The sequence below is a fragment of the Fusarium phalaenopsidis genome (genome assembly GCF_050370095.1).
Source record: "Fusarium phalaenopsidis strain FUZ10S chromosome Unknown contig_32302, whole genome shotgun sequence".
NCBI lineage: Eukaryota > Fungi > Ascomycota > Sordariomycetes > Hypocreales > Nectriaceae > Fusarium > Fusarium phalaenopsidis.
The window spans coordinates 2,258,803-2,283,265 of record NW_028145405.1 but is presented as its reverse complement, the minus strand read 5'-3'; the positions used below and the strand labels follow the sequence as shown (position 1 = coordinate 2,283,265).

At 54.0% G+C, this 24,463-nt stretch overlaps 9 protein-coding genes across 9 annotated transcripts; 2 read left to right on the top strand and 7 right to left on the bottom strand.

Moving 5' to 3' along the window:
* Window positions 1-312: 312 nt before the first annotated feature.
* LRP88_08068 (glycine decarboxylase subunit T) lies at window positions 313-1,611 on the bottom strand (the record flags this gene model as incomplete). Its single annotated transcript, XM_083244579.1, has 1 exon — window positions 313-1,611. One exon carries the CDS (start codon window positions 1,609-1,611, stop codon window positions 313-315), a length of 1,299 nt encoding a protein of 432 aa, XP_083099073.1.
* A 598-nt stretch (window positions 1,612-2,209) lies between these two features.
* LRP88_08067 (H(+)-transporting V1 sector ATPase subunit H) lies at window positions 2,210-3,815 on the bottom strand (the record flags this gene model as incomplete). The annotated part of the gene is made up of 3 exons (XM_083244578.1): window positions 2,210-2,825; window positions 2,874-3,399; window positions 3,518-3,815. 3 exons carry the CDS (start codon window positions 3,813-3,815, stop codon window positions 2,210-2,212), a joined length of 1,440 nt encoding a protein of 479 aa, XP_083099072.1.
* Window positions 3,816-5,483: 1,668 nt separating this feature from the next.
* LRP88_08066 (uncharacterized protein) lies at window positions 5,484-6,689 on the top strand (the record flags this gene model as incomplete). Its single annotated transcript, XM_083244577.1, has 2 exons — window positions 5,484-6,540; window positions 6,598-6,689. 2 exons carry the CDS (start codon window positions 5,484-5,486, stop codon window positions 6,687-6,689), a joined length of 1,149 nt encoding a protein of 382 aa, XP_083099071.1.
* An 856-nt stretch (window positions 6,690-7,545) lies between these two features.
* LRP88_08065 (60S ribosomal protein uL6) lies at window positions 7,546-8,395 on the bottom strand (the record flags this gene model as incomplete). Its single annotated transcript, XM_083244576.1, has 3 exons — window positions 7,546-7,599; window positions 7,674-8,155; window positions 8,377-8,395. The coding sequence occupies 3 exons, from the start codon at window positions 8,393-8,395 to the stop codon at window positions 7,546-7,548; spliced, it is 555 nt and encodes a 184-aa protein (XP_083099070.1).
* Window positions 8,396-9,015: 620 nt separating this feature from the next.
* On the top strand, window positions 9,016-10,161 carry LRP88_08064 (retromer subunit PEP8; the record flags this gene model as incomplete). Its single annotated transcript, XM_083244575.1, has 3 exons — window positions 9,016-9,232; window positions 9,352-9,966; window positions 10,022-10,161. The coding sequence occupies 3 exons, from the start codon at window positions 9,016-9,018 to the stop codon at window positions 10,159-10,161; spliced, it is 972 nt and encodes a 323-aa protein (XP_083099069.1).
* Window positions 10,162-10,446: 285 nt separating this feature from the next.
* LRP88_08063 (nucleoporin Nup120/160-domain-containing protein) lies at window positions 10,447-14,048 on the bottom strand (the record flags this gene model as incomplete). Its single annotated transcript, XM_083244574.1, has 2 exons — window positions 10,447-11,288; window positions 11,339-14,048. 2 exons carry the CDS (start codon window positions 14,046-14,048, stop codon window positions 10,447-10,449), a joined length of 3,552 nt encoding a protein of 1,183 aa, XP_083099068.1.
* A 472-nt stretch (window positions 14,049-14,520) lies between these two features.
* On the bottom strand, window positions 14,521-15,674 carry LRP88_08062 (recombinase RAD51; the record flags this gene model as incomplete). Its single annotated transcript, XM_083244573.1, has 3 exons — window positions 14,521-15,332; window positions 15,387-15,534; window positions 15,588-15,674. The coding sequence occupies 3 exons, from the start codon at window positions 15,672-15,674 to the stop codon at window positions 14,521-14,523; spliced, it is 1,047 nt and encodes a 348-aa protein (XP_083099067.1).
* A 628-nt stretch (window positions 15,675-16,302) lies between these two features.
* On the bottom strand, window positions 16,303-16,938 carry LRP88_08061 (HSP20-like chaperone; the record flags this gene model as incomplete). Its single annotated transcript, XM_083244572.1, has 1 exon — window positions 16,303-16,938. One exon carries the CDS (start codon window positions 16,936-16,938, stop codon window positions 16,303-16,305), a length of 636 nt encoding a protein of 211 aa, XP_083099066.1.
* Window positions 16,939-20,483: 3,545 nt separating this feature from the next.
* Window positions 20,484-22,521, bottom strand: LRP88_08060 (YT521-B-like domain-containing protein; the record flags this gene model as incomplete). Its single annotated transcript, XM_083244571.1, has 3 exons — window positions 20,484-21,074; window positions 21,135-21,652; window positions 21,705-22,521. 3 exons carry the CDS (start codon window positions 22,519-22,521, stop codon window positions 20,484-20,486), a joined length of 1,926 nt encoding a protein of 641 aa, XP_083099065.1.
* Between the last annotated feature and the right edge of the window lie 1,942 nt (window positions 22,522-24,463).

Genomic DNA, 24,463 nt, shown 5'->3' with positions numbered 1-24,463 from the left:
CAATTATCTCATAGCGCCACGCTCGGCAGAGCCTCCGAGCCTCTAGCCGTTCCATGGCGCGGTCTAAACTTCCGAACCTATCCACCGGATCGGATCCTCAAAGTAGGACAACAACCCCCTGTTGCTTGCCGAACCATTAAGCTGAGTTTGAGTACCTCCATATTTCCTTTCCACATAGTTGACACTCAATTGCACTGAAAGTTAATGATCCCAAAAGTACCCCATGTTGAATTGATCCCAGATACCAAATGTTGACTCGCTTCGTACCGTACATTTCAGTCGTCCAAATTAAAACCATTTCTCTCTTTTAATTTAAGCCTCGCCCTTCCAGTACTTGGTTGGCACAAAAGGCATCTTGGTCACCACACCCTGGCGCTTCTTTCCTCGGACCACAACGTCCACCTCGGTGCCGGCCTTGTGCTGTCCGTTCTTGATGTATCCCATGGCAATGTTCTTGCCCAGAGTAGGGCTGGGAACACCACTCGTGATCGTACCGATCTTCTCACCATCCTTGTGGATCTCAGCACCCTCACGAGCAGGTGCTCCCTGGACAACGAGTCCAACTCGTCGTCGAGTAACACCCGAACCACCCTTGCTCTTGGGTGTCAACTGAGGAAGGATGACCTCGGCACCGTGGAAGCCACCAGACTGGCGGCGGGCTTGGGGGATGATCCAACTCAGACCCGCCTCGACGGGGGTTGTGGTGTCGTCGAGGTCGTGGCCGTAGAGGCACATACCAGCCTCAAGGCGGAGGGAGTCACGGGAGCCCAGACCAGCAAGCTGCAGGCGCTCGGGACCGGCCTTGGCCAGGAGGGCCTCGATGGCAAGGGGAGTGGTCTCAAAGGCAGGATACTCCTTGCCGTTGAACGAGATTTCGAAACCATCCTCACCGGTGTAGCCACCGCGGCTGATGAGCACGGGGTGAGTCTTGCTACCGTCGGCAAGTTTCAGCTCGCCATAGACGGCGTTGCCAAAGTAGAGCTCCTTGAGGTTGATATCAGTGGCGAGGACCTCACTGAGAACTTCGGCGCTCTGGGGGCCCTGCAGGGCAACCAGTCCGGAGTTGTCGAGGCGAGTCCACTGGACGTCACCGCCAAACTTGCCGAGCTCCTCGTCAAAGTACTTGGTGTCCTTATCGAGGCAGGCACCGTTGGTCACAACGTAGTACTCATCCTCACCGAGCCTGGTGACGACGGAATCATCCACGATACCACCGGAGCCGGGCCACAAAAAGGTCGTCAGCTTGCTCTGCATGAGACCATGGTTGGCCCAGTCCGAAGGCGTAACCTTCTCGAGGAAAGCAGCAGCGTCCTTGCCCTTGAAGATGTGCTGGACCATGTGGCTCACATCAAAGAGCGAGGCATGGTTTCGGGTCCAGTGGTGAGACTGGGCGAGCGAGAGGTCGGAATACTGCACGGGGAGCGAGTACCCAGCAAAGGGAACCAGCTTTCCACCCTTGGCGACGTGCAAGTCGTACAGCGGCGTCTTTTTGAGGTCAGAAGAAGCACCGGATGCGCACCGCACGCTCTGCTGCGAGAGCCGGAGGGCAGCGAATGACGTAGGACGGGCAGTGGCAGAAGTCAGAAGGCGGGGACCAGCCCTCACAGCCATGTTGAGGCCCTTCATGATGATCCAATTGACGGTATTGGTGGTAAGAAAAGAGTCAATTGATCGATGGAGAGGAAGATGAGGGGATGTAGGAAGCAAGTAAACAAGAGACCGAGAGGGCGCTCAGCAACTTTTACTCACTGGAAAGTTACTAACCGTACTCCGGGCCGCGCTTGCACCTGCGGTACCACCTTTGACTCTCTGGCGGGGCTTCGGATTGCCGCGCGCGCCCTATCAACCATCAACCACGGTCTTTCCTTCCGAAAACCGACCCCGGTCCCCCGGAGCGCCCTCCGAGCTCCGAGCGACGGAAAACCCGCAACTCGGCACTTTTGGACGGAGCAATACTGGCTCACTGGCGTTGATTGTATCTGCATCATGTTTGAGTGTTTTTCATTCTCAGCGCGCGATATAGTGGTGCCTCTCAACGAGGCCCAGCAACTACATATAACCAAAAAGTATGCCAATTACAGCTGATGCCCCCGCCGCGGCTCGTCTACCGTGATTCCTCTAAGCGCGCGGACTCTGACCGAGCAACAACCAGACGCCACCTAACAAAATAAGACGCCGCAGCAGAGCCTCGCTTGAGTCTACCGACAGCTTATTGCTGCTCAAAACTATACTTCAGCCAACACCCCAGTGCCTGAAGACTTTCCCATCGCACGTTCTCGTCATCCGACTGCATGAGCTCCATAATCCGTCTCTTAAGTCCCACTCTCTCCAGTTGGTATCGCTTCTCAGGAACCTCCTTCACCAGGCACCCAACGTCGTTGCAGGCGATGGCGAGCACCTGCTTGTCGTTCTCCCATGGCTGTCGCATAATCTCGGCCAGCTTCCGAGGGATCTCTCCATTCTCATACTCGAGGATCTTGCGGGCATTTTCAGCCCAAAAGACTGTGCTTCGGTGAGGTGGCGACCATCGGAGGTGGCCAGCCTGCACCTCGGCCACATATTCGTCAAATGTGGTCTTGGTCTTGGTGTACTCCTCCAGCATTTCCTTGAGGCTTGAGAGATCCTCCAGCAAGTCAGGGTCAGTCAGATGGCGGCTACCGATGTTGTCCAGGAGAGCGGGGAGACGAGCGAGAACAGCGGTAGGGAGTAGAGACTTTTGGTTCTTCTCGAGGAGGTTGTAGAGTGTGGACAAGATTAGTCGGGTTGTCTTTTCCTTGGGCGACAGGCGCAGCAGCTGAGTGTAAAGCAGAACAATGTCGTATTCACTTGGGAGCGATTAGTAAAATACTGTAGGGTACGATCGGGGGACTTACTCGTTGAGGTCGTCGCCAATGTCCTCGGCCTCGAAGCTTATCTGCCAGATGACAAGGAGAGCATGGTAGAGGAGCTGCAGGCCAACTCCGCCGCCCAACGAACCCTCGAAACCGGTAGAACGAGTGCTCGTGTTGCCGCTCCAGAGACTGGCAGATGAGTTGCCCCCATTGCCAATGCCAGCTGCCGTCTGGAGGATCTTGATGAGGGGCTCAATCGTCTCGCTTCGCTGGTTCCAGAACTGCACCCTTGACACATGACCCAGGAGGAGGGATGAATACTCCTGCACGGCGATATCCTGCAGACCGGCATCGGAGCTCTTGGCCAAGCCAGAAAGGTAAGAGAGCACCACAGGCAGAGCCTGGAGTGTCGCTTGGGACTCGTCTCGAGCGAGAGCCATGAGGGTGGTTAGGGCGTGGGCAGTAAGCAGTGGAATAGGGTCCTCAGGGTTGGTGGAGTTGAGCAGAGGCAAAAAATGTCGATAAGGCTCCTTGGTCTTGAATAGGGCTTTGGCTAGGGAGGGAACAGCTAGGAGAAGTAGGTTAGGATCAATTGCAGTCTCGATGATGGAACAGTGGCGATAGACGCAAAGGGTTCTGGCATCCCTGTCTCTTGTCGCGCGTGGGCAAGTGCGAGATGAACTTACCCTCAAGCAGATCGCCTAGCAAAACGAGGATGTACTGGCTCACGTTGGCATGCTTTCCTGCCGTCTCGAGAACACTGGTCTTTCCCGAATCGCCAACAAACAAGACGCGGTATCCATCGATATCCCCCGAGACAATCTCCTTTCGCTGCTCAGGCTTCTTGGCCTTGTCGACAGCGCGAATCTTGGCATACTGCTCCTCGGTGAGGGTGCCTGCCCTGACGGCGCCGTCCCATGGGATAGGTCGCTGGCGGATGTTGCTCTGGAGAGAGGCCAGGTACGTCGGCGGGTCGAGCGACATGATGACGGCGTCGCGGCTGCGAGCAGCAGAATATACGAGCGGTCGGACGATGGGCCAAGGGAGGAGACCGAGGGGGTTGACGGAAGACGGGGGTTCGAATGGAAAAACGGATGAAAAGAGCGAGCTGAGCTGGTGAGATGAGGTTGCCGGTGATGCAACCAAGCAAGCCGCGCGGAGCGTCACAGCTGCCAACCCAACTGGAACCTGGAAACTCTGGAGCTCAAAAGGGCGCTAACCTAGCCACAAACCAAGCCACGATTATATGTGGCTCGAGCTTATGTGGCTGCATGCATCATGTGGCTAGTGCGAGGCAAGCCATGTGGCTTGAGCTGGTTGCCTGACCAAAAGGTTCTCCAGGCCCAACTTGGAATTGATCCCTGAAGGTCACTCCTCCCAACCTCCCAGTTTTTTGTTGATGTCGTCGTCTGACGGCCACATCCTTAGCCAAAACCCCGTAAATACCCAATGAGATGGTGGAACCCCTCGGTTGCAGGGACGTTGGCCCCTGGATGATTAATTAGAGCATGCATCAGACGCGTTCGCGCCTCCCGCCATGCAATGAAAAACGCTCGTCCTGACCCATCCCAGGGTGTAAAGTGGTGATGGGTGTACGTACCCTCGTGTCAGTCTCAAGTTCCCCAGGGCCAAGCGCTGTAGGCGGTCTAGCTTCAGGGCGGCCATGAACAGGTCGCAGGTCCGGCAGGGTTCTCGTCCAGTTGTCGACGCCCGGCCTTGGAAGCTGTCGGCTCTAGAACACCCCCCGGTCCATCCCGCGGGCCAGGCGCTTTTTGCCCTGAGCTACGTTATCGATAGTTGTCCAGTGAGCGGGCACAGGCTTGGTCAGTGGAGGTGTCATGAGCTGGCACCCCGCCATTGCTCGTCGCTGTCCGACACCAACGTCACTCTCGACTCCTGAGCTGCATGTGAAGCTTTTCAACGGACAAGACCTGTTTACACCGACAAGAGCAAAAGGACTGAGTCTTCCCCCTGCACTCCAACGTGGTATTGAATTTCGCTGATTTTTCCCTCGTCAGTGTGGATCCAGGGACCCCTTATTTCGCTCGTGCGTGTCAAGTGCCTGGTGACAGACACGTCGTGAGAAATCAAAGAGGTTGGGTGTAAGTGGGAGGTTGGGAACCAGAACGAAGCCTTTCCCGCAGCCCACCACCAGCACCAGCCGCCTAGTTAAAAGTCTTGCTGCAGCGCCCAGCTTTTGGCACTGCTATTTTCTCGACTTTAATTTTTTCTCCTTCCTTCCATCGTAACTCCAACAATCTAGACCTCTCTCCTCACTCAGCATCATCCTGGGGGCCTCGCTTCGTCATCCTCACCCTCACATACCGCCTATACGAGCCGCACTTCTACTTCCAGGTTTTGGGCACTAATACCTAATACTACGCACTCGACCTCACCGCCCGCATTCCTCTCTTCACCCCCGCGACACACCCGCTTCTGCCGCATTCCAGAACCGTTTGTGCGAGGACCTGACAGATTAATCTCGCAACGTTTGACTCACACGAGATCCATTTAAAAACCTCGAGTCAATTCGGCATCGGTGTGAGCTTCGACTGGAATTGGATTCTACAACATCCACTGCGACAAGGCGTACTGCGCAGGGGAAGAGAAGAAACGAGAGCACCAACCAACCACAGAAAAGAAGCCGCCGCCATGCGCTTGTCGTCAAGGCAGCTGGTGCTCCTCGCCATCGCTGGCTTGGGATCTGCTAAGCCTTTTCCCCGGGATGATCTACACGATCTCGGCTACTCTTATCTGATGCCCCGCGCCTGCGATTCTTACTGCGGCTCTGACAACCAATACTGCTGCGGCTCCAACGAGGTCTGCCAGACTGCCGATGGCGTCGCAAACTGCGTCAAGGGCTATATCGGTGCCTTCACCACCACCTGGACCGAGACCAAGACATACACTAGCACAATCATGACCCGCTGGGAGCCTGCTCCTGAACCCACCGAGGGCGTCGACTGTGTACCCAAGAACGATGAGCAAGAGGCCTGCGGCTACATCTGCTGCGCTGGATGGCAGACGTGCGCGTACGACGGCCAGTGCTCGGCGAAGCCTGGCTACGACGAGCCTACTGCTGTTGTCATCACCAGCGACGGCAAGGTCACCACCCGCTACTCAGCTCCCTACCGAGTCACTGGCACCACCACTATCACCACTAGCGGCGTCCAGAGTACCGAGACTGAGACTGAGACCACTTCTGAGGCCACGGCCACCGAGACCAGCGATGAGGCTGCGGCTGGTGAGGGTTCGACCAGCGGCGGCGGCCTTAGTGCTGGCGCCATTGCCGGTATTGTGATCGGTTCCGTTGCTGGTGTCGCTCTCCTGCTGCTGCTCTGCTTCTGCTGCATCGCCCGTGGTCTCTGGCTTGCTCTCTTTGGCAAGAAGGACAAGAAGGACAGTCGTGAGCAAGTCGACATCGTCGAGGAGCGCTACTCCCGTCACGGCAGCCGCCCCCCACCCTCTGCGTACTCTCGCAAGTCTCGCATGAGCGGTGCCCCATCCGCAGCCGGTGACCGCCGCGAGAAGAAGTCGAGCGGTAAGAAGTGGCTCGGCATCGCCGGTCTCGCGGCTACGCTCCTGGCTCTGCTCAACCTCAAGAAGGACAAGCGACCTGCTAGCACCAAGCCCGCGCGGTCATCCCGTGGGTCTTCGCGATACAGCGACTCTTACTACTCATACAGTGATTACACCGGCACCAGTCCCAGTAAGTCCAGCTTCTAAACACAATAATCAATGCATCTCAAGCTAACAACCCAAACAGGCAGCTCAAGCTCGGGTGGACGAACACACCGTACCCGCCGTACACGAGACAGCCGCTCGAGGTCATACTACTCCCGCTCTCCTCGACCTTGATCTGAGACGGCGGCTTCTCACTCACCCTTCATCACCACCATCTCCCTCCAACATCTGTACATGTCTCCGCATTTGACATAGGGATTCGAGCTGAAATGGATATACGCTCGACTTGTTGCTTCGCACATTGGGCCACTGGCGTTTCCGGTTTCTCGTATCTAATGGTCTCCTGTTGATTTTTTCCTCTTCCTCCTTTGCCATCCCCCCAATCCTCCCGCAACCCCCTTCTCGACACTTTTCACCACGATTGTTTTTTGCACGCATGGATTATGGTTACGGTTATGTTTTTTTTTAAGAGATCACGTCACGAGGGAAAGTAGAGATGACTTACCACGAAAGGTCAAGAAAAATTCACGAGTTTGATATATAAAGATGAATATATCGATGAGGCACGGCATAATGGAACTAAAGAAAGCAAACCTCATTTCACACCTAACTTTCGCCCACTTTTATCGTCACCTTGTATGTGTCTGTTCATTAATGGATTGGCGAGCGACCTCTTCAATTGCTCGTTTTTTACACGATCAAAGATCCAAGGTCGCGCTGGCTTCTCAGGTAGGTAGCTAACTCATCATCATCTTCCAATGACAAGAGGGTGATTGTCTTTTAAACAGGCGGCCAGAACCCTCGAACCCTCGTCTAAAATGAATCTTCCCCCGCTTCGCTCCACAAACGTCACAAAACGCACTTTTTGGCGAGATTTCATAGATTGTGCCGGCACCAGAGTCATCATCTCTTTGCTTTTTGAAATTTGTTTCGTAGCCCTTTTTTTGCTACGTGACATGCAACGATGAACCTTCGCCACTCCTGAGACCCAGAAACGCAAAAGAAACAAGATCCGTGTCCGTGTCCGCGTCTATTCATCCTGAACAATGTTACCCTTCTCGGAAACGTACAGACCGTCCAAGAACTGTGATGTACTGTGTTAGCAAATCGTGGCTCTGAGGCTTTGCGTGGATCCGACCCTCTGTCGGTTTGCCCTACCTTTCGGATATCCTTGTTTCGCACTCTGCAGATCTGCTGGATATCGGCGGCGCTTTGGGAGACGTTCTGGAGGTCGTTGCCGGAGAGGACGAGCTCGTCCTTCTGGGCGGTCGAGGTCTCGACCTCAACACCGGGCTGCATGACGACGCGGCGGACGAGCTTCTCGCCGACGAAGTTTCGGATCTCAACCTCGAACAGGTCGGTCTCGGCGTTCTTGGAGACGTTGACGTTGATGGGGAAATGGGCGTAGACGTATCGCATCTTGTACTTGAAGCCCTTTGTCACACCGATGATCAGGTTGTTGATGATGGTGCGGACAGTTCGGAGGGTGGCGACGTTCTTGCGGACACCATGGTGGATCTCGATCGAGATGGTGTTCTTCTTGGGAACGGTGAAGTTGACGGCCAGGTGGCTGAGATCCTTGACCAGCTTGCCTCGGGGGCCCTCGACGGTGACAATTCGCGACTTGATGGCAACCTTGACTATAAGACGATAAATGTCAGTATTCCGTTCCTTCTCTCAATTCTTTCGACGCCGTCCGTGGACAATCCCAATAGCCCGGAGCTCCACGAGGATTCTTTTTTGAACATGCTGTGCGCAGGCGCAAACAAAACTCCATCGCGAAGAAATTCCAGCTCTGTCGGAAATCGATCCCAGGATCGGCGACGTTTTGAGAATTCAACAGGGAAAGGGCGCAACGTACCCCCCCTCGGGGATGTCAAGGAGCTCCTGGGAATGAATGTACTTCATCCTGCCGGCTGTGGGAGGGTTAGTTGATGTCGGGGGGTTGAGGGTATCTGGGAGAATCGGCCGCGAATTGATTTCGACTTGGTGCGGGTCGTGGAGGAAAAAGACGGCAATTTCGTGTGCGAGGAATCACGTGCCGTGTGCCCCTCGTGTGGGCAGAGAACCTAAAGCTGGCGGATCCGGGTGTTTTGTTTCTCCGTGGGTAGCTCCAGCCAATGAGAGGCCGTAGTGGGCTGAGAAGAGGACGAGAAACAGCTTTGTGAGTGGAAATCAGAATGATACGGCATTTTTAAACGAATAATAACTTAAGGAACACTTCTGTATGATGTTTTGATTATCTCGTCTAAATTTCAGCGCAATCGAACCACCATTAGACGTCCATATCCTCATCTTTACACTCCAACTCGGACCTCATGCAACGGAGAGCTCGGGTGGGTCCCCACCGGTCCCCTGCCCAGCCCCGGCCGATACGTCAGCGCCGCCGACCTCCGACGTCCTCACCACCAAAAGCCCAACCCCATCCGCGCCAGCCTCAGCCTCGCAGCCTCACCCGCCCTTCTTCAAACAAACGACAGATAGAGACTCGCCCGCCGCCATGTCGTACTTTTTCGCGACCCCCGTCGATATCGACATTGTCCTCGACGATGCCGACGACCGATCCATGGTCGACGTCAAGCTCGACAAGAACCGCCGCGAGAAGGCGCCCCTCTTCATGGATGGCGAGTCTGTCAAGGGCGCCGTCACCGTCCGGCCCAAGGATGGCAAGAGGCTTGAGCACACCGGTATCAAGGTCCAGTTTATCGGCACGATAGGTACGCGACACCTTGCGCGGCACACGATGGCACCGACGTTGCCGCCTAGCCCCTGAAACCTCACCTCTCGATGCGCCAGCTCCTCTATCTGAACCATCAGATGCTAACTCGCCGCGCAGAAATGTTTTTTGATCGCGGCAACCACTACGAGTTCCTCTCCCTCAACCAAGAGCTCGCCGCGCCCGGCGAGCTCCAGCACCCCCAGACCTTTGACTTCAACTTCAAGAACGTCGAGAAGCAGTACGAGTCGTACAACGGCATCAACGTCAAGCTGCGCTACTTTGTTCGCGTCACCGTCTCGCGCCGCATGGCCGACGTGATCCGGGAGAAGGACATTTGGGTCTACAGCTACCGCATTCCTCCCGAGATGAACAGCAGCATCAAGATGGACGTGGGTATCGAGGACTGCCTTCACATCGAGTTCGAGTACAGCAAGTCCAAGTACCACCTCAAGGACGTCATCGTCGGCCGCATCTATTTCCTGCTGGTCCGCCTCAAGATCAAGCACATGGAGCTGTCCATCATACGGAGGGAGACGACGGGCGCCGCCCCCAACCAGTACAATGAGAGCGAGACCCTGGTGCGGTTCGAGATCATGGATGGCTCACCGTCGCGCGGCGAGACCATTCCCATCCGACTATTCCTCGGAGGCTTCGACTTGACACCCACGTTCCGCGACGTCAACAAGAAGTTCTCTACCCGCTACTACTTGAGCCTGGTTCTCATCGACGAAGGTAAGCTGACATTCACACCCATGGCTCTGAGCCCCCTGCTAACAAGATACCCAAGATGCTCGACGGTATTTTAAGCAATCTGAAATCATCCTTTACCGCCAAGCCCCTGATGCCGCCCCTCTCCCCAACGCGGGCACCCACGCGCTGGCGGCGCACCCAGAGAACAAGCAGATAGGCGCTGCTGTTCAGGCATAGTAGATACTTACATGTCATTCTTGTTGAATCCGGTGTATATTCTTGTCAGCTCTCTGCGCGTTTTCTAGCATCGGTTCTGGCGTTTGGTTCAAAGATGGGGATAACCGGGTGATGGAAACTAGTGCAGTCCTTTCGTATAAACAAGTCATCCTTCATATGAAACAATTAATCAATCCGGTATGATCCCATAAACATGTCCTACCTAGGTATCGCGCCCCTGTGAGTCTTTAAAGCAAACACGTTTGTTTAGTTTACATGAACCGCCTCCCGCCTCTCACTCGGCGCTCATACAATTTCCATGACATCGTCCGCCTCGAATCCAAACTGGTTGTTGTGAATGGCCGCGATCCGGTCCAGCTCATCCTGATACTGCTTCCGGATATCCGCCAAGGACACCACCTTGCGTTTTCCAGCCCCTTCGCTCTTCCGCCCAAATCCTGTCGTTGATACCGCTGGCTCGTCGTAGATCCAAGCCTGCTTGGGTTCCACGCAGCTGAGAGCGTTTATGAGCAAAAGGTACTGTCTGGTAACGGGAGTGTCGAGAATGTCCTCTCCTGTCACCTCATCGCCCTCGCCAGCGCCCCGAAGCTTGTGAATCCGGTCCAGCACCACCGAGGCTGCACCACGGTAGTTGTTATGCTTGATCCGCCACGAGTAGAGCACCTGATGGTAAGGGAACCCTTCCGTGACATCCAAGGTGGCCTTGGACTTCTGTGCTAGAATATCATCCACCTGTTGTTGCAAGCCAGGGAAGGGCAGAGCCACAAGCTCGATGGTGTGATATGTCTCGCACATTCTGTCGACGAGCTTGCGGAGGCTGGAAGACCTCATAGCCTGATCCTTAATCAACAGTAGGGTGGTGTGGGCGAGTTCAAACTGCGATGTCGCCACCGCGGCGTTGAATAGCCGGCTCTGCATGTCCGTCTTGGTGAAGGTGGCATCCTGTTTGAAACCCAAGAATTGTATCGCTAGACGGGCAAACTCAACCACGTACGAGTAGGCCTTTTGTTTCTCAAACAGAGCGACGATGTGCGAGTAGTACTTGGCAGGCCCGTGGTTCAGAAGGTTCCACTCTGTATCGTCAAGGAGGCCGCTGCTGTGGCGGTCACTTTCGATATTCTCAGCACCTGATAGATTGTTAGCTAATCCTGAAGACAATGACAAGCAGTAAACTCACTCATGCCAATGGCTGCCTTTTTGAAGTTGATGGCGGCAGCGTTAAAGTCGTTGAGTGCTAGTAGCACACGACCCTGGATGTAGGTGGGAAAGGGGTTCTGGTCACAGAAGGGAGCCAGATCAAGAGCCAAGTCTGCCCTTTCTCTCTTGATGAGGGAGCACTGGATGAGCGACGGCGAGACCTCGATATCGCTATCTGGCGCACATAGGTTTGTGACGAGATCGGTAATGCTAATAGCGAGTGACTCGTTCTTGTTGGCGAACCCAAGAAGATGTCCCAGGTTGACCTCGAGAGCCGTCACCAACTGGACATCCTCGGCGCTCTTCTTGGAGGTAGTGCCAGCCTCGCTCTTCTCCCGGCTGTTGGCTACTGATAGCTCTGTGTGAGCGAGCCACTTGAGAAGTTCTAGCCTTCGGAGAGCCGCCACGAGTTGTCTAAAGACGTGTCCAATGTCGACGCGGTGGTGGAGAGCGTCCGCTTCATTGTCAAACTCGAACTCCATATGCACGAGAAGAATGAGCTGGCTGAAGTATGCCCTCCATTGCAACTCGATGCTGTCCTGAACTGCCTTGACAACCAGTTTTCTTCCAAATTCGGTCAAAGGGTGTCTCAGGTTTCGGGTCTTGGCTTCTGCTGGTGCGGCGATGAGGTTCATCACATCGGCGTAGAGCTCATCTGTCACTGTCTTAAAGTTTTGACCGAGCGTATCCGTGACCTGATAGGCGTCATCGTCTGTGACTCCCCGCCAGAATCCAGACTTGTCGGAGAGGTATTGAATTCTCTCAAGATCCGTCTTGGATGAATCCTCAAACAACTCATGTCGCAGCACGGCCTCTGAGACTTGTGTGTACTTATCCGCGAGTCCATCCACAAAGCTAAGGCCTGAAGCGAGCAATGCAGCTTGAGCGACGTGATCCACCTCGGGTGTGGAGAGGTTATAGCAAAGTCGCTCCAGGTTGCTGCAGTCTCTGATGGCTGAGACAAAGTCTGCGCAGACCACCCAAGTCAAGTCTGTGTTAGGATCCAGGGAGAGGCCGATAGCTTCTCCTCGTTGCTTATCCATCTCAAGCAGCAGTCGGTAAAACCTCTTCCATTGTGACTCGCTGGACGCTCGGAATGCTGCATAGTCCATAGCTCCAGATGAGGCTCGGTCCAAGGTCGAGGCAGCACCAAGGACAGAGCATATCGACTCTGCCAATCCACGGCCCTTGGCAAACTCTCTTGTAGTTCCCAGTCCGCGCTCATAGATCGTCAAGGCTATTTCGAGTGTAGCCTTTGTGAAACGACCTGGCTTGAGAATGATTCGCAGCCACTTCTCAGTAACGTCGGTTGGATCCCAGGGTCCGGACTCCTCCGCAATCTCGACCGTGGGGTCCGCATAGACACCGTCCCAACTCTCATCCCAACTCTGCGAGATGTTCTTACGGTCCACCTCGAGTCTCTGCACCCTGTAGGTAATGTTGTTCTTCCAGAGGGTCCAGAGTTGGATAGAGCTCTCGGCAGGGGATGAAAGAATGAAATCAGCTAGAGTCCACACATCTGAGGATGACGGGGTGACTGGGACCAAGGCGTTGCTGGGAGAAAGGTCTTCAACGATGATAGTGTGGGGGTCCTTGGCGATGATCTTCCAGAACTTGAACTCTCCAGCGCCGATAGGAGAAAAGGTCGCACAGATACGTTGTCCTCGGTTCCGCCCAGTAACTTGGACCAAGTTGGATTGAGAAGGGTCAATGGCCCATTTGCCAATCTCTTGCGGGTTCCTTTCGGCGTTCAGAATGTCGCCCGTATACAGGATCTGACCATCGTTGATGTTCCAGATACGCATCCTGTGATCCAGGCAGACAGTGATGGCAAAGAGAGCATCGTCAAGCCCAAAACTGGTGATCTCGACCGACGTGGCTGAGCTGTATTCCATGTTGACCTTGCCGTGTTTTATCGTGTGTTTTCCCTGGAAGGGCAGAAGGCTTCGGAGGTTCTGGGCCCATCCTTGCACATTGAAGAATGACTCGGTCCAAAGGGGCGCAGATGCTGTAGATGTCAGTAAAGGCGTACCATTAATGTTTACCATCAACCTACGTTCGTGGGACTTGTTCTTGTCCAGACGGATCATTCCACCGTCGTTGACCGTCACAAGGAGCGTCTCCGCCGTCACAGCCACCATACGGTGAGGGCTCTTGAAGCCTAGGCCTGATGGCGCCTGAACCTTGCCCAGTTCTGAGAGCCCAGCATCAACAGCAGCCCTCTTCCTGAAAAGGTCCGGTCGCAGGGTGAAGCTGTAAAGCTGGTATGCCTGGTCGAGGACAAAGACACAGAGCGAATCATGCTCCTCTGGGTCTGAGAACGCCACGCACTCCGGCTGGATAGGCACGGAAAAGTGAAAGTTGAGCACCAGAGGTGCATCAGCGGCCTGGGTCTTTTTGCAGACATCAACAGCCCGGATGCTCAACAGAGTGCCATCCTCAAGTATCCGCCACAGGAAGCTGCGCGGCGTGTCGTGCCATTGCCGATGGTAGATGGACGACGATGTCGCCAAGGTCTTTAATCGAAAGCTCGTCTCGTCCTCGCCCGACCCGTCTCGTGCTGGTTTGCGATGGCCCCGACCGTGGATCGAATTGGAGGGTACTCGGATGGTGACAACATTGGAAGGAGCTGGAGGCTCGAGATTCACGCGAGTCTCTTTGAAGAGATACTGCGTCTCGCCTGAGTCCATCTCGCCTCCATAAATCGGCTCGATCGTGGGATGGGGGTGGTGGTTTAGGAGTTGGATGCGATACCCAAAGTAGGCGCAAATCGATTTCTTGCGAGCGAGATGCGGTCGCGTTGCCTGGCAGAATTTCTGGGTGGAACTTGGGCGTCGCGCCTGCGCTAACCCGAAATGGCAATCAGCTCTACACAACATGCACAGGCATCACGACAACCAACTTCACCACAGAATCACTCAAGAATTCACATGAAAGGTCGTGGTTTAAATATATTCCCGGTTTAATAGAGTAAAAGAAACTGTTTTACACCATGAGAAAGACTCTTTAGCCACAGATGCACTTCGAAACAAGCCCTGTGATCCTTGCACCCTGAAAATGAGTTCGAAAACACGGCAAACAAGACCTCGAAAATCAACGCCAACAACCCAAAGGACCATGATCACATACTCCGTCGCTCATACAGACTTCAAATTCGACCATTTAATCCTTATCCATGTCCTTGGGGGCAGGATCACCGATGCCCTCCTCACCAATCGCAAACAGGGTGTCGCTCTCTGGAAGACAGGGGCTGTCGTAGATCTTCGCAATACGTGTCTCGCCACGGCCCTTCTTCAGACTGATTCTGGTTGTACTGGCATGAGCAATGATGTTTCCACCGATCGGCTTCTTTGGGTCTGGGTTAAACATGGCACTTGGTCCACCATCGACCTGGGCCACGACCTGGTTCGTGATGACCACTGCGATACCAAACTCATCCGCCAAACGTTGAAGCGTCCTCATGAACTTGGCAAGATGGGTCTGTCTGTTTGAGAGCTCGCCACGGCCGCAGAAGTCGGTTCGATAGAGTGAGGTTGCACTATCGACGATGAGAAGCGAGAATCGCGTCTCACACATCATGGCGGCGGCCTGGTTGAGTAGTTGAAGCTGATGATCCGAGTTGTATGCACGGGCGTAGGCAACATTGTCCAGGACCTCCTCTCCGGAGAGACCAAAGCGATTGGCGACGCCAAGCAGTCTCACAGGGCGGAATGTACCCTCTGTGTCGATATACATGCACTTTCCCTCGCCACCGCCCATGTCGAAGGGCAGCTGGCAGGTCACAGCAAGTGTGTGGCAAATTTGACTTTTTCCAGTTCTGAATTCGCCAAAGAGCTCGGTGACTGAACCAGTTTCGATGCCACCGGCAAGGAGTGTGTCCAGGTTCTTGGATCCGGTCGTGATGGAGATAAGTTCGCTACGTCGCTGATGCATTTCCGTAGCGGTCGTGAAGCCCATAGGAACAAGCTTAGAGGCTATAAAAGTGTTAGCCGCCATCCCATCATGAATCTCAATATTTTTTCACGCACCCTCGGCCAGAATCTTGGCTGCCTTCTGCTCCGAGATACCCTTGACTTGTTCCAGCACCCGTCGTGGTGTGTAGGCGACCGACTCGACCGTGTTGTAGCCTCCATCGACCACAAGCTGAATATCGCGTTTCGTCAAGCCAGCGACTCCCTGGGTAGATAATGGTCAGCGAATGCCGCAATCTCCAGATTCCGAATACTTACCTCCAAGGCGGAGAGTGGCGTAGGGGCGCCAGGGCCGGGCATGCTGCCATCCTCACCCATCTGAGCCTCGTCGTATTCCTCACTCATGTTGATTAACTAGAGTTCTTAATACAATTGTTGAGACAAGTGAGACCACAGGGTGAATTGAAAGTGTGAGGAGAGAAATTGGTAATCAGGCAAAGGAGGAGAGGGATGGTGTTGATGGAAAGCGCGGTGGGACGCGTTAGTGGAAGGCAACAGCGCCAACCTCGCTACGCCAAGTCACGTGATTTAGATTACATGCTTCAATGACGGGCTCGATGACAGGGGTCGTCATCAGAACAGCCCTCCTCAGCTCAGCTGGAATGAGCTTGGCTAGATAAAACATTATTTTAATTGGCTTCGTGTGTTGGAGGGGCTTCCATCTCGCCCTGAATATCACATGTCACAATTTGGCACTTGGGATGGATTTTTGTTTGACTTTTTTGAATTATTATTCATCTATTGTACAAGAGAGCGAAAGGACCAAGGCAGGCCACTTGTGATTAACAATCATCAAATAAAACTTGCTAAAACACCAGTCCATGCGAGTAATACAGAGAGTGTGAGTCTTTAACAGCTTTGACTCGAGAAAGGAAAGTTGCAAATCAAATCATCTGTGGTGCTCGTCCTCCGCGATTCGTTATCAAGTACACCTCATGATTGGGTAGTGGTGTCATGTTGTTGTTTGTGTCGTTTAGTTGACGGTGATGCGTCGAGACTCGTGCTTCTTGGCCTTGGGGACGACGATGCTCAGGATACCATCCTTGAAGGTAGCAGAGACGGTGTCCTGGTCGACGCGGGTGGGGAAGTTGAAGCTGCGAGAGAACTCGCCAAAGCTGCGCTCAGTGAGCCAGTACTTGGCAGAGTCGGCAGGCTTCTTCTGGACTTCCTCCTTGGGCTGCTGAACGACTTCGGTGCCCTGCTCATGGCCGTTGGCCTCGGCCTCATCCTCAACTGTGGCCTGGTGCGAGCTCTTGCCGTCGTCGCTGCCCTCGGTGATGGCACCGCTCATGGCAGTGTCTTCAACCAGGCCAGCAGGAGGGGTGCCGGCAGTGTAGGTGCGCTCGGTCTTGCCGCGGATGAGCATTGTCTGGGGCTCGGTGAATTCGATGTGGACGTCCTCCTTGCTCATTCCAGGGAGCTCGCCGTGGAGCTCGTAGGCCTCTGCAGTCTCGCGGACATCAAACTTGGGCTGCCAGTGGCTCAGGCCACTGCGGCGGCCATTCTGTCCCTGTCCCTGGCGAGAGTAGCTGTCGAAGTCGTCGAGGAGGCGGAAGAGGGGAGTGAAGGAGGCGTCGGAGTTGTAGAAGTTGCGGGGGAAGAAAGCCATTTTGTTTGGTTGGTAGGTGATGGTGTTGAGTGTGGTTTGCTTCAGGTTGGTTGCTTGAAGAGCTTGAAGAAGGAGTTGATTTGCAAAGTGCAAGAGAGCTTTGTAGATGTTGCTTGTGTTGTTTGTTTGTGTGTGTTCTGATGAAGAAAGATTCCCAGCTTTGGGGGATGTAAAGCCTTGCTTTATACTTGGGGGTGATGAAGGACAGATCGAGATGGCGGTTTCCCAGGCCTTCGTGAATGCTCGCGAAGGCTTCCACTTGGAGCTTCTAGAATTGACGCGACCGTCTTAGACAGGCAGAGAAGACGTGACACACGCAGGCTTACGTAGCATCGGGCGTGACGTTGACATCAAATCGTGTGAATGTGTATGCCCGTTGCTGCCGGCAGCTGCAAGCACCTGGTAGATGGTGGTGGAAGCTTCCAGCAAATTCCGCCAGTGCACGGGATGACGAGAGCTTGCTCGACACTCGGCCTCGAAAATTCCATGGTCTCATAATTGCTTCATGATTCTTCCTGCATATTCTACGATTAATTGGAGTGAGCGAAAATGGTAATTAGCATTGCACTTCAATCAATCGTCGTTTTCAAGAGTCTGACAGATTGTCAAGATGGAAGAGGGTCCTTGTCAGTTTTGGTCCTTGCGATTGATTATGTAATGCAAGATAATGCGAGATTTGGTGGATACCCTAGACCTCACTTTATCCTAACCACCAAACATGAGAAAGCAAGCAATGCAGGTTGAATACATGTATTTTTCATGGTTTTACTCTTTCTGCGAGTATTTGTGTGTCAGAAATTGAGTGCTTTTTATGAGCTCTGGTCTGACTTTTCTGGTTGTGTGGTAATCGCAAGCTCTACCTAGTGTGTGCCGACGTAGATGAAATGCAATCAAGATGTGCATTCAGATGTGAAGAAATCGGCCCAGTACAGTGGATTCATCTATATGCCCAAACTACGGGGCGAGACTAGCATATTGTACACACTGAAACCGCTTCTAAATAACCCTCTGAAAGGAATCAGGCATTCATACTGCATCAACTCGGGAGCCCTCGACAGCAGCGTCGGAGCTGTACCACCCAAACTGTTCTGGTCACCTCAAGAAGTACCAGTGATTCCACGGTAACAACTTCTCTGATGAAGCAAGCCCTAAAATGAGATGGAAACCATGGAAAACATGGGTTCTAGAACAGAAATCCCACACACGGGAGTCCAATAACCCCCCTCCGTGCGACAACAACCTTCAGTCAAGGGGCCATGTACTGGCTTTTCCCACCCCTCCCCTACAAGCCCAGTCGGAGAATTTCAGACACCAGGCGCCGCAAGAAAGACCCTTTTCGGGGAGTACGAGCCGCACAAGTGCCATCGGAAACTCTAAAGCACCCATAGATCAACCTTGGCTTGAAATATTGCCGAGTCACCTAGAACTGACTCGTGGGATTACTCAAGTTAACCGCCAACACAAAAGACACCTAGTAATTCCAGCCAAAACGGAGCACTGATCCCTCCACTAGACGATGCCCAGAGGGTGGTGTTTACACCCCAACTGCCCGGGCAACTCACACCCTCGGCGTTATGCGGCTTTGGGTTCAAAGCCAACCTTGTGTCGAGAACGAGAACTGTCCTCCCCTTTGCTGAAACTGAAACCCCGCTTATGAACCAATACCAATGGAAACTTACCAGTTCTGTCCTCGCCAAAATTATAACACAACCACAATTAGTCCAACCATGGAAGCAGACCACCGCCTGCAAGTCCCAAGCAATGGCCACGGTAACCCAAAGAGAAGTCGACATAAACCAAGATAGAGATGTGCAGTATACTCTGACCCAAGAAACACCCCTCACTTACATACCTGCCTTGTCCAGCTCATGTGGGCTCTGTCCTTGCCTTCAATTCAGAACACCCGAATGTAAAATAACCTTACTCCAACGAGAAAGTGCAGATTACAACTCCGCATTGGCCCATAGCGGCCATGCTGCCGGAACTGCCATTGTATCTCTTGACAAGAACCCAACCGAAAGAGGAGCCCCGTAGTATTGAAAACGCGTACTGCCAACAGCTCCTCACCCCGAAATATCTTCATTCGTTAACGACACTGGGGTCGCTATTGGACATCAGGGGAGACGCATTATCGACATATTGATATGATCCCGAGAAGTAGTAGAAGTTCCGGCTGTAGAGTTGCAGTTGGAGCACCCTGGTTCTTGAGGCCTCACGGGGCCTACCGCTCGGCAACAGTTGTCGGCTAGTAAAGTAACGATGTAGATATCCATGCCATCTACCGCGAAAGAGACGGACTAATCACCATGGTGTCGAATAGCTAGGAGGTCTCCGTTTCAAGGCCGGTCCGGGCTTCGGCTTTGCAAGTTGATATACCAGCAGAATCTGGACATTGCACACGACTCGTGCTAGTACAGGAATCCAGGTTAGAATGATTAGCTGGCTTTGTTGTCAGTGCATTGACGAATTGCCTAATGCTGTGGGATGTGTTGTCTCGTAACGAAGGTATCGTGGTTCAACGAATTATGCTGTGCAAAGTTCGGCAGGACAAGAAAGGGCCCAACATGGGGGAAACCGGATTTCTGGTCAGCCGTTGAAACCATGATTCACTGTGGCCACTTGTATCCCTGGTGGTCCCTGTTGGCCTGTTTTCTCGCCTCAGATAACGCCAAGCCGCATCTGAGGTTGTAAGTGCCAGGGTCTTGAAGGCAGGACTCCCGGCCCCACAATGCGGAGCTGGCGACTTGGTTATGGTAAACCCGGGTCTGGATTCCAAGAGGAACCTCAATTGACGTCATCGTGATAGGATGCGCAACTTATGAACCGGCCAACTTGCAAGCAAGCTAACGCAAGTCAAGAGGAGAACTCCAAAAACCCACCCCAGCAGTGGCCAATTCGACCATCTTCTGGCATTAGTTCTCGTCGTCCAGCTAATAGGAGCCTTCGAATCTCTCCACCGCCCGATTCTGGTTCCCTCAGCCACAATCGTAAGCCACCGCGATCGTCAACCTCAAGCCTGCCATGTCCATCGCTCAGATATGGAGACAGGCAAACCAGCATGGCGTTCCCGAAACCCCTCGGACATTGTAATCGCGGCCCGCCAATGTAACATGGCGGCAGGGCTTGCTGGCCGGGCGTTCCGTTGCCACTTTGTCTTGATTAGTGAGCCACCTAATGGCTTGGCCGCTAGCTGTTGGAGCTGGTTCCAAGACCCGTCACTTTCGAAAATTAGCAGTAGCCTGAAAGATGGACAGCTCCTCGGTTGAACAGAAAAATCAAGCCCCGTCACGGGGCAGCGGCGAACTTGTTCTGGAGATTCGAATGTTTTCATCATGAGACGTGAATCGTGTTGTATAGTTACATCGAGAGCCGCCGCCAATGATCCGTGCCTGTCGTGAATATGCCAACTATGTCCAGCATAGAACCGAAACTTGTGTTCCCGCTTCTTTGAATTATCGTAGCCATAAACGCATCTGTAGAGAAAATCCAGTGGACCAGTATCGAGAGTAGCATGTCGAGAACCTGTCTCAAATTCGATCGAGTCTTCACTGTCCGTATGGCCGCATCGGGGGGAAGCCCGCCATCATGACCATGGGCACGCGGATGCCCGCATGAGCTGGTCCTGGGCTCTGCACTCGGTTGAAGAGCCCAATCAGTCTTCGACCGACTGAAGGCTCCAGCTCAGTTCCGTCTCGTGCGATTTTCACCTCGCGGTTCGAATTCCAGGGGTTGCGTAGCCCTCTCGTACGGTAAAACGGAAGTCGACTCGTCGAAAGCCATTCAAGCTTGAAGGGCTTGCCCCAAGTTTTGGTACCTGTCTCCTCCGCACTGTTACTCTTCCCACTCGACATCTCACTCTCACTCTCGGCATCAGACAATGCCTCTGATTCTTCCCGCTCGGCTTCCCAGAAGATGGTTCCTCTGGCGGAATCGTCAATGATTCGCCCCTTGGGGGCGTGTTCGGTCGCTTCGGTCGGTATAGCTTTTGGGAGGTCGAGGTCGCTTGCCGCCTGGGATGTCGGCGCAAACTCAATAGCCGCCGCGGGATCCTCGTCGATCTGTGAAACCATCCTAGCATAACCAAAGTATTCACCCGATTTGTTGGCCGAGAAGACCAAGTAGACGCTATCAGCGCCCTATTTGACCGGTCTGGTTAGTTCACTGTCATGGCAGATTCGAAACGATGCGCCACCTACCTTGAAAGCGCTGTTCAAAGCATCTTCGTTGTGTGCCTGGGTGGCCCATATGCCGGTTCGGACGCTCAATTCGAGGTCCTCGACCGTTAAACTCTTGAGTATGAAGAACTTGTCCTTCTGCGGTGTCGTCTCTTCAGCAGGCTCGGCCTTGGGAGTCAACGTCGTCGTTGGCTCATCTGCTGGGTTTGGGCTCCCACTTTGCATAGGCGTGGCATCCGACACTTGATCCGTCTTGGTAGTTGTCGCCACTGAAGGGCCAGTCGGAGCCGTTACGCCGGTAGCACCCTCCACTGTGCTCTTCCTCAGTCGACTGACAAGACGAACCGACTGGAACTTGGAATCGTGCAGCTTTTGCTGTGCCGCGCTGCAGGTCTCCTCATCTTTGAAGTTGGCAAACGCGCAGTTGCTCTTGGAGATGAGGAACAGCGACTCCAAGCCTGTCGTTTCCTTGCACACATGGTGGACGAGGCTCATGAGATCAGTCTGCGGTGGTAGATTGCCAATCCAAATGGCATGCCCTGAAAATAACTCTTAGCCAGCATTGACTGTCATCGAGGCAAGTTGACTTACCACTCTGTCGCGGCTTTCGCGGCGGGCCACGGACGGCGCTCTGGCGCCTCTCAGCTCCATCTGGGCTCTGCTTTAGCTCGCTCCTGACACGAGATTGCTTCCTAGCCCTACCTTGCCCCTGCTTGGGAGGCTGAGGATGACTTCCACCCGTCTCTGCCGGCTGCATCAAGGTCCGGGGATCGTTGGTTCCGGGGTTCCCATTCATGTAGTGCCCGGCGACCATGGTATTGGGAACAGGATGCGCTGCGGGCTGGTATTGGGGAGCAGGGGCGTAGTAGTATGCCGACTGTTGAGGACTCATTATCATCTGGCTAGGGTAGTATGTAATGTTCTGCCTCGGAGCCATCGTCGATCCTGGCTGAGCCTGGGGCATCTGACTCCCGTAGTACTGCGCCATCTGTGGCTGCTGGAGGTAGTATCCCTGGGCAGCCGCCGGCATCGATGGATGACCCGAGAACTGGGGCATTTGCTGTATCATGGGTGGTGAGCTCGCGGGGTTGTATCGCTGCTGAGTGCCGTGAGGATACTGCCCTGGCCGATAATTAACGGGTGGAAGGGCGTTTCCCATGGGGCCCATGTTGTAGGGCCCAGGACGATGGCCTGTGGGAGGCTGGGACATGCCGAACTGAGCTGTAAATGCGTATTGCGAAGCTATAGGATGCTGTTGAGGCTGGAAAGAGGGGTCATGCTCAGGAAAAGCTCGAGACTCGTCGTGACTGGGCGGTGGACTGGTAGATGCCCCCGGATCGCCAACCTTTGGAGTGTCCTTGTCAAGAGATCCCACGTCTGTGGCCTGGGCACCGGATATATCTCCCATTTGAGTTATTGAAGATGTGAGTATCTTGACTATGAGCTGGCCAGTCAGCAACCTGGCCCGTCTGGGGGCCAACGAGAGGATAATTCGCACACCTGAGCCAGAGAATTGTATTTGTAACTTGTCCAAACCTTTCACGCAACGAGCAACTCGTAGTCCAAAGTCATTCGATCCAGAAGTAGGCGAGGAGTCGAGGCGGGAGCTTGTGTAGTTTCCAACAAAGAAGCCACAAGTGAACAGGGATGTTTTTTTCCGGACAAGCAACTACCCAAGCCCTCGCTAGGTGGCTGTGACTGGTTGATGTAAAAGAGTGGTTAGAGGGGAAATCTCGAACAATTTTGGGGCCGAGAATGTGTGTCAGAGCGGGCAGTGCCGCTTGATGCGTGGGGGAGGGGACGGAAGACAGCTCTGAACGATGGGGACAGTAGTTGTATGTATTTTTTTGTCGATTTATTCACCGGAGAGTCGTGATATTCGAGTACAGGAACAAAACGCAATGGTGGTAAAGACAGTTGTTGAAAGAAGGTGGTTGATGAAAGGCGTGTGATACCCCACGGGGGGCTGCTTGAGTCGTCAAAGACCAGTGAACCAAATCTCAAGTGGCTAGAGAGTGGACAAGAACTTTGAAAGTAACGGCGAGGTTGAAGAAGAATGGATGGATGTTGCCGTGTTTCCTTTTGGCGCAACAGGGATACCGACTCGGCCAGGGACCAGCAAGCAAGACTGGTGCAGTAGAGAATAAATGTGCAACAAATTCCCTCCCCAGACGGCGGTCAGCCACACAGAGGGCTTACCGCACGGGCAGTAATTAGAGAGAGATCGAGATGCACAGATCAGAGGAACGTTGAGGTGCGAAACAAATCCCAAGGGAACAGGCACGATGGGGTGCGTTATGGAGATGACCTGGGGTCGGACCACGCTGGCAGCGTAAGTAAAAGGCTAGCTAGTAGCAGAAGGCTCAAGAGGTGCAAACGAAGCAGGTGAATTCAACAGCCCCATGCCCTTCAAAAGAAAGAAAGGCGCCGGAGGCTTGTGAGGCTTGGAGCTCTAGAAGGGGCGAGAGAGGGAGGCGAACACCCATGTGGCAGGCCAAGGACAAGAAGAAGAGGCTTCAATAACGGGGATAGCGAGTGGCCAACAGTCAAAGCTTCCGGAGCTAGGGCTCAAGGAAGCCTTGGACGGTAAGGCAGGGTATGCTGCAGGGATGGGGTAGATGATCAGAAAGAGACCAGATGACGGGATGATAGATACAAGGGGGGCGTGAATCACGACTTGATACGAGAGATGGGGAAATATGGACGACGATCCTCAAGTCGCCAGAGCTCTGGGATGGGAATTGCTCGGGTCAACTGGGTGGAGGAGTGAGTGGAGGAAGTGGTGGAGGAGCTCGAGCTCGGTGGGGAGAGGGTGCAAGCTAGGCGGGAAGAGACATGGTGAAGGGGAAGGAAGATGAAGTTGATAGTCTCGGATCATGGACCCAAGAGGAGGAGAACGAGTTGAGCCACGCGATGCCCCAGCTAGCCAGCCAACGCTGCAGCTTCACCGGGATGGAGGTGCTGTAAGTTGGCGGTACAAGTCGAGGTAAGGCTGCCGTGCTGCCGGTCGTTGGTACTGCCATTAGTGACCAAGGCCCCCGGTTTCCGATAATCTATTCTGTCGCCTGTCCACCCCAAACATAAATCCCCTGTCCAGCTGGGCCGCATCCATCATCCATTCGAACACCACCCATCAGCCGACGGTGGCTGAGGAGGTAGCAAGAGACGCCGCCACTGCCCACCCACCATCTCTGAACGGAGCATTCAGGTACCGGGGCCACTAATTCGTGATGAGTGATGAGACAAGAGACGATTGGGAATGGGATTGGAGGTGCGTGTGGGAGCCGACAAACGGCGCCGACAGCAAGGAAACGGGGTCCGGGAGGTAAAGCCACAGTAGAACTCGACTT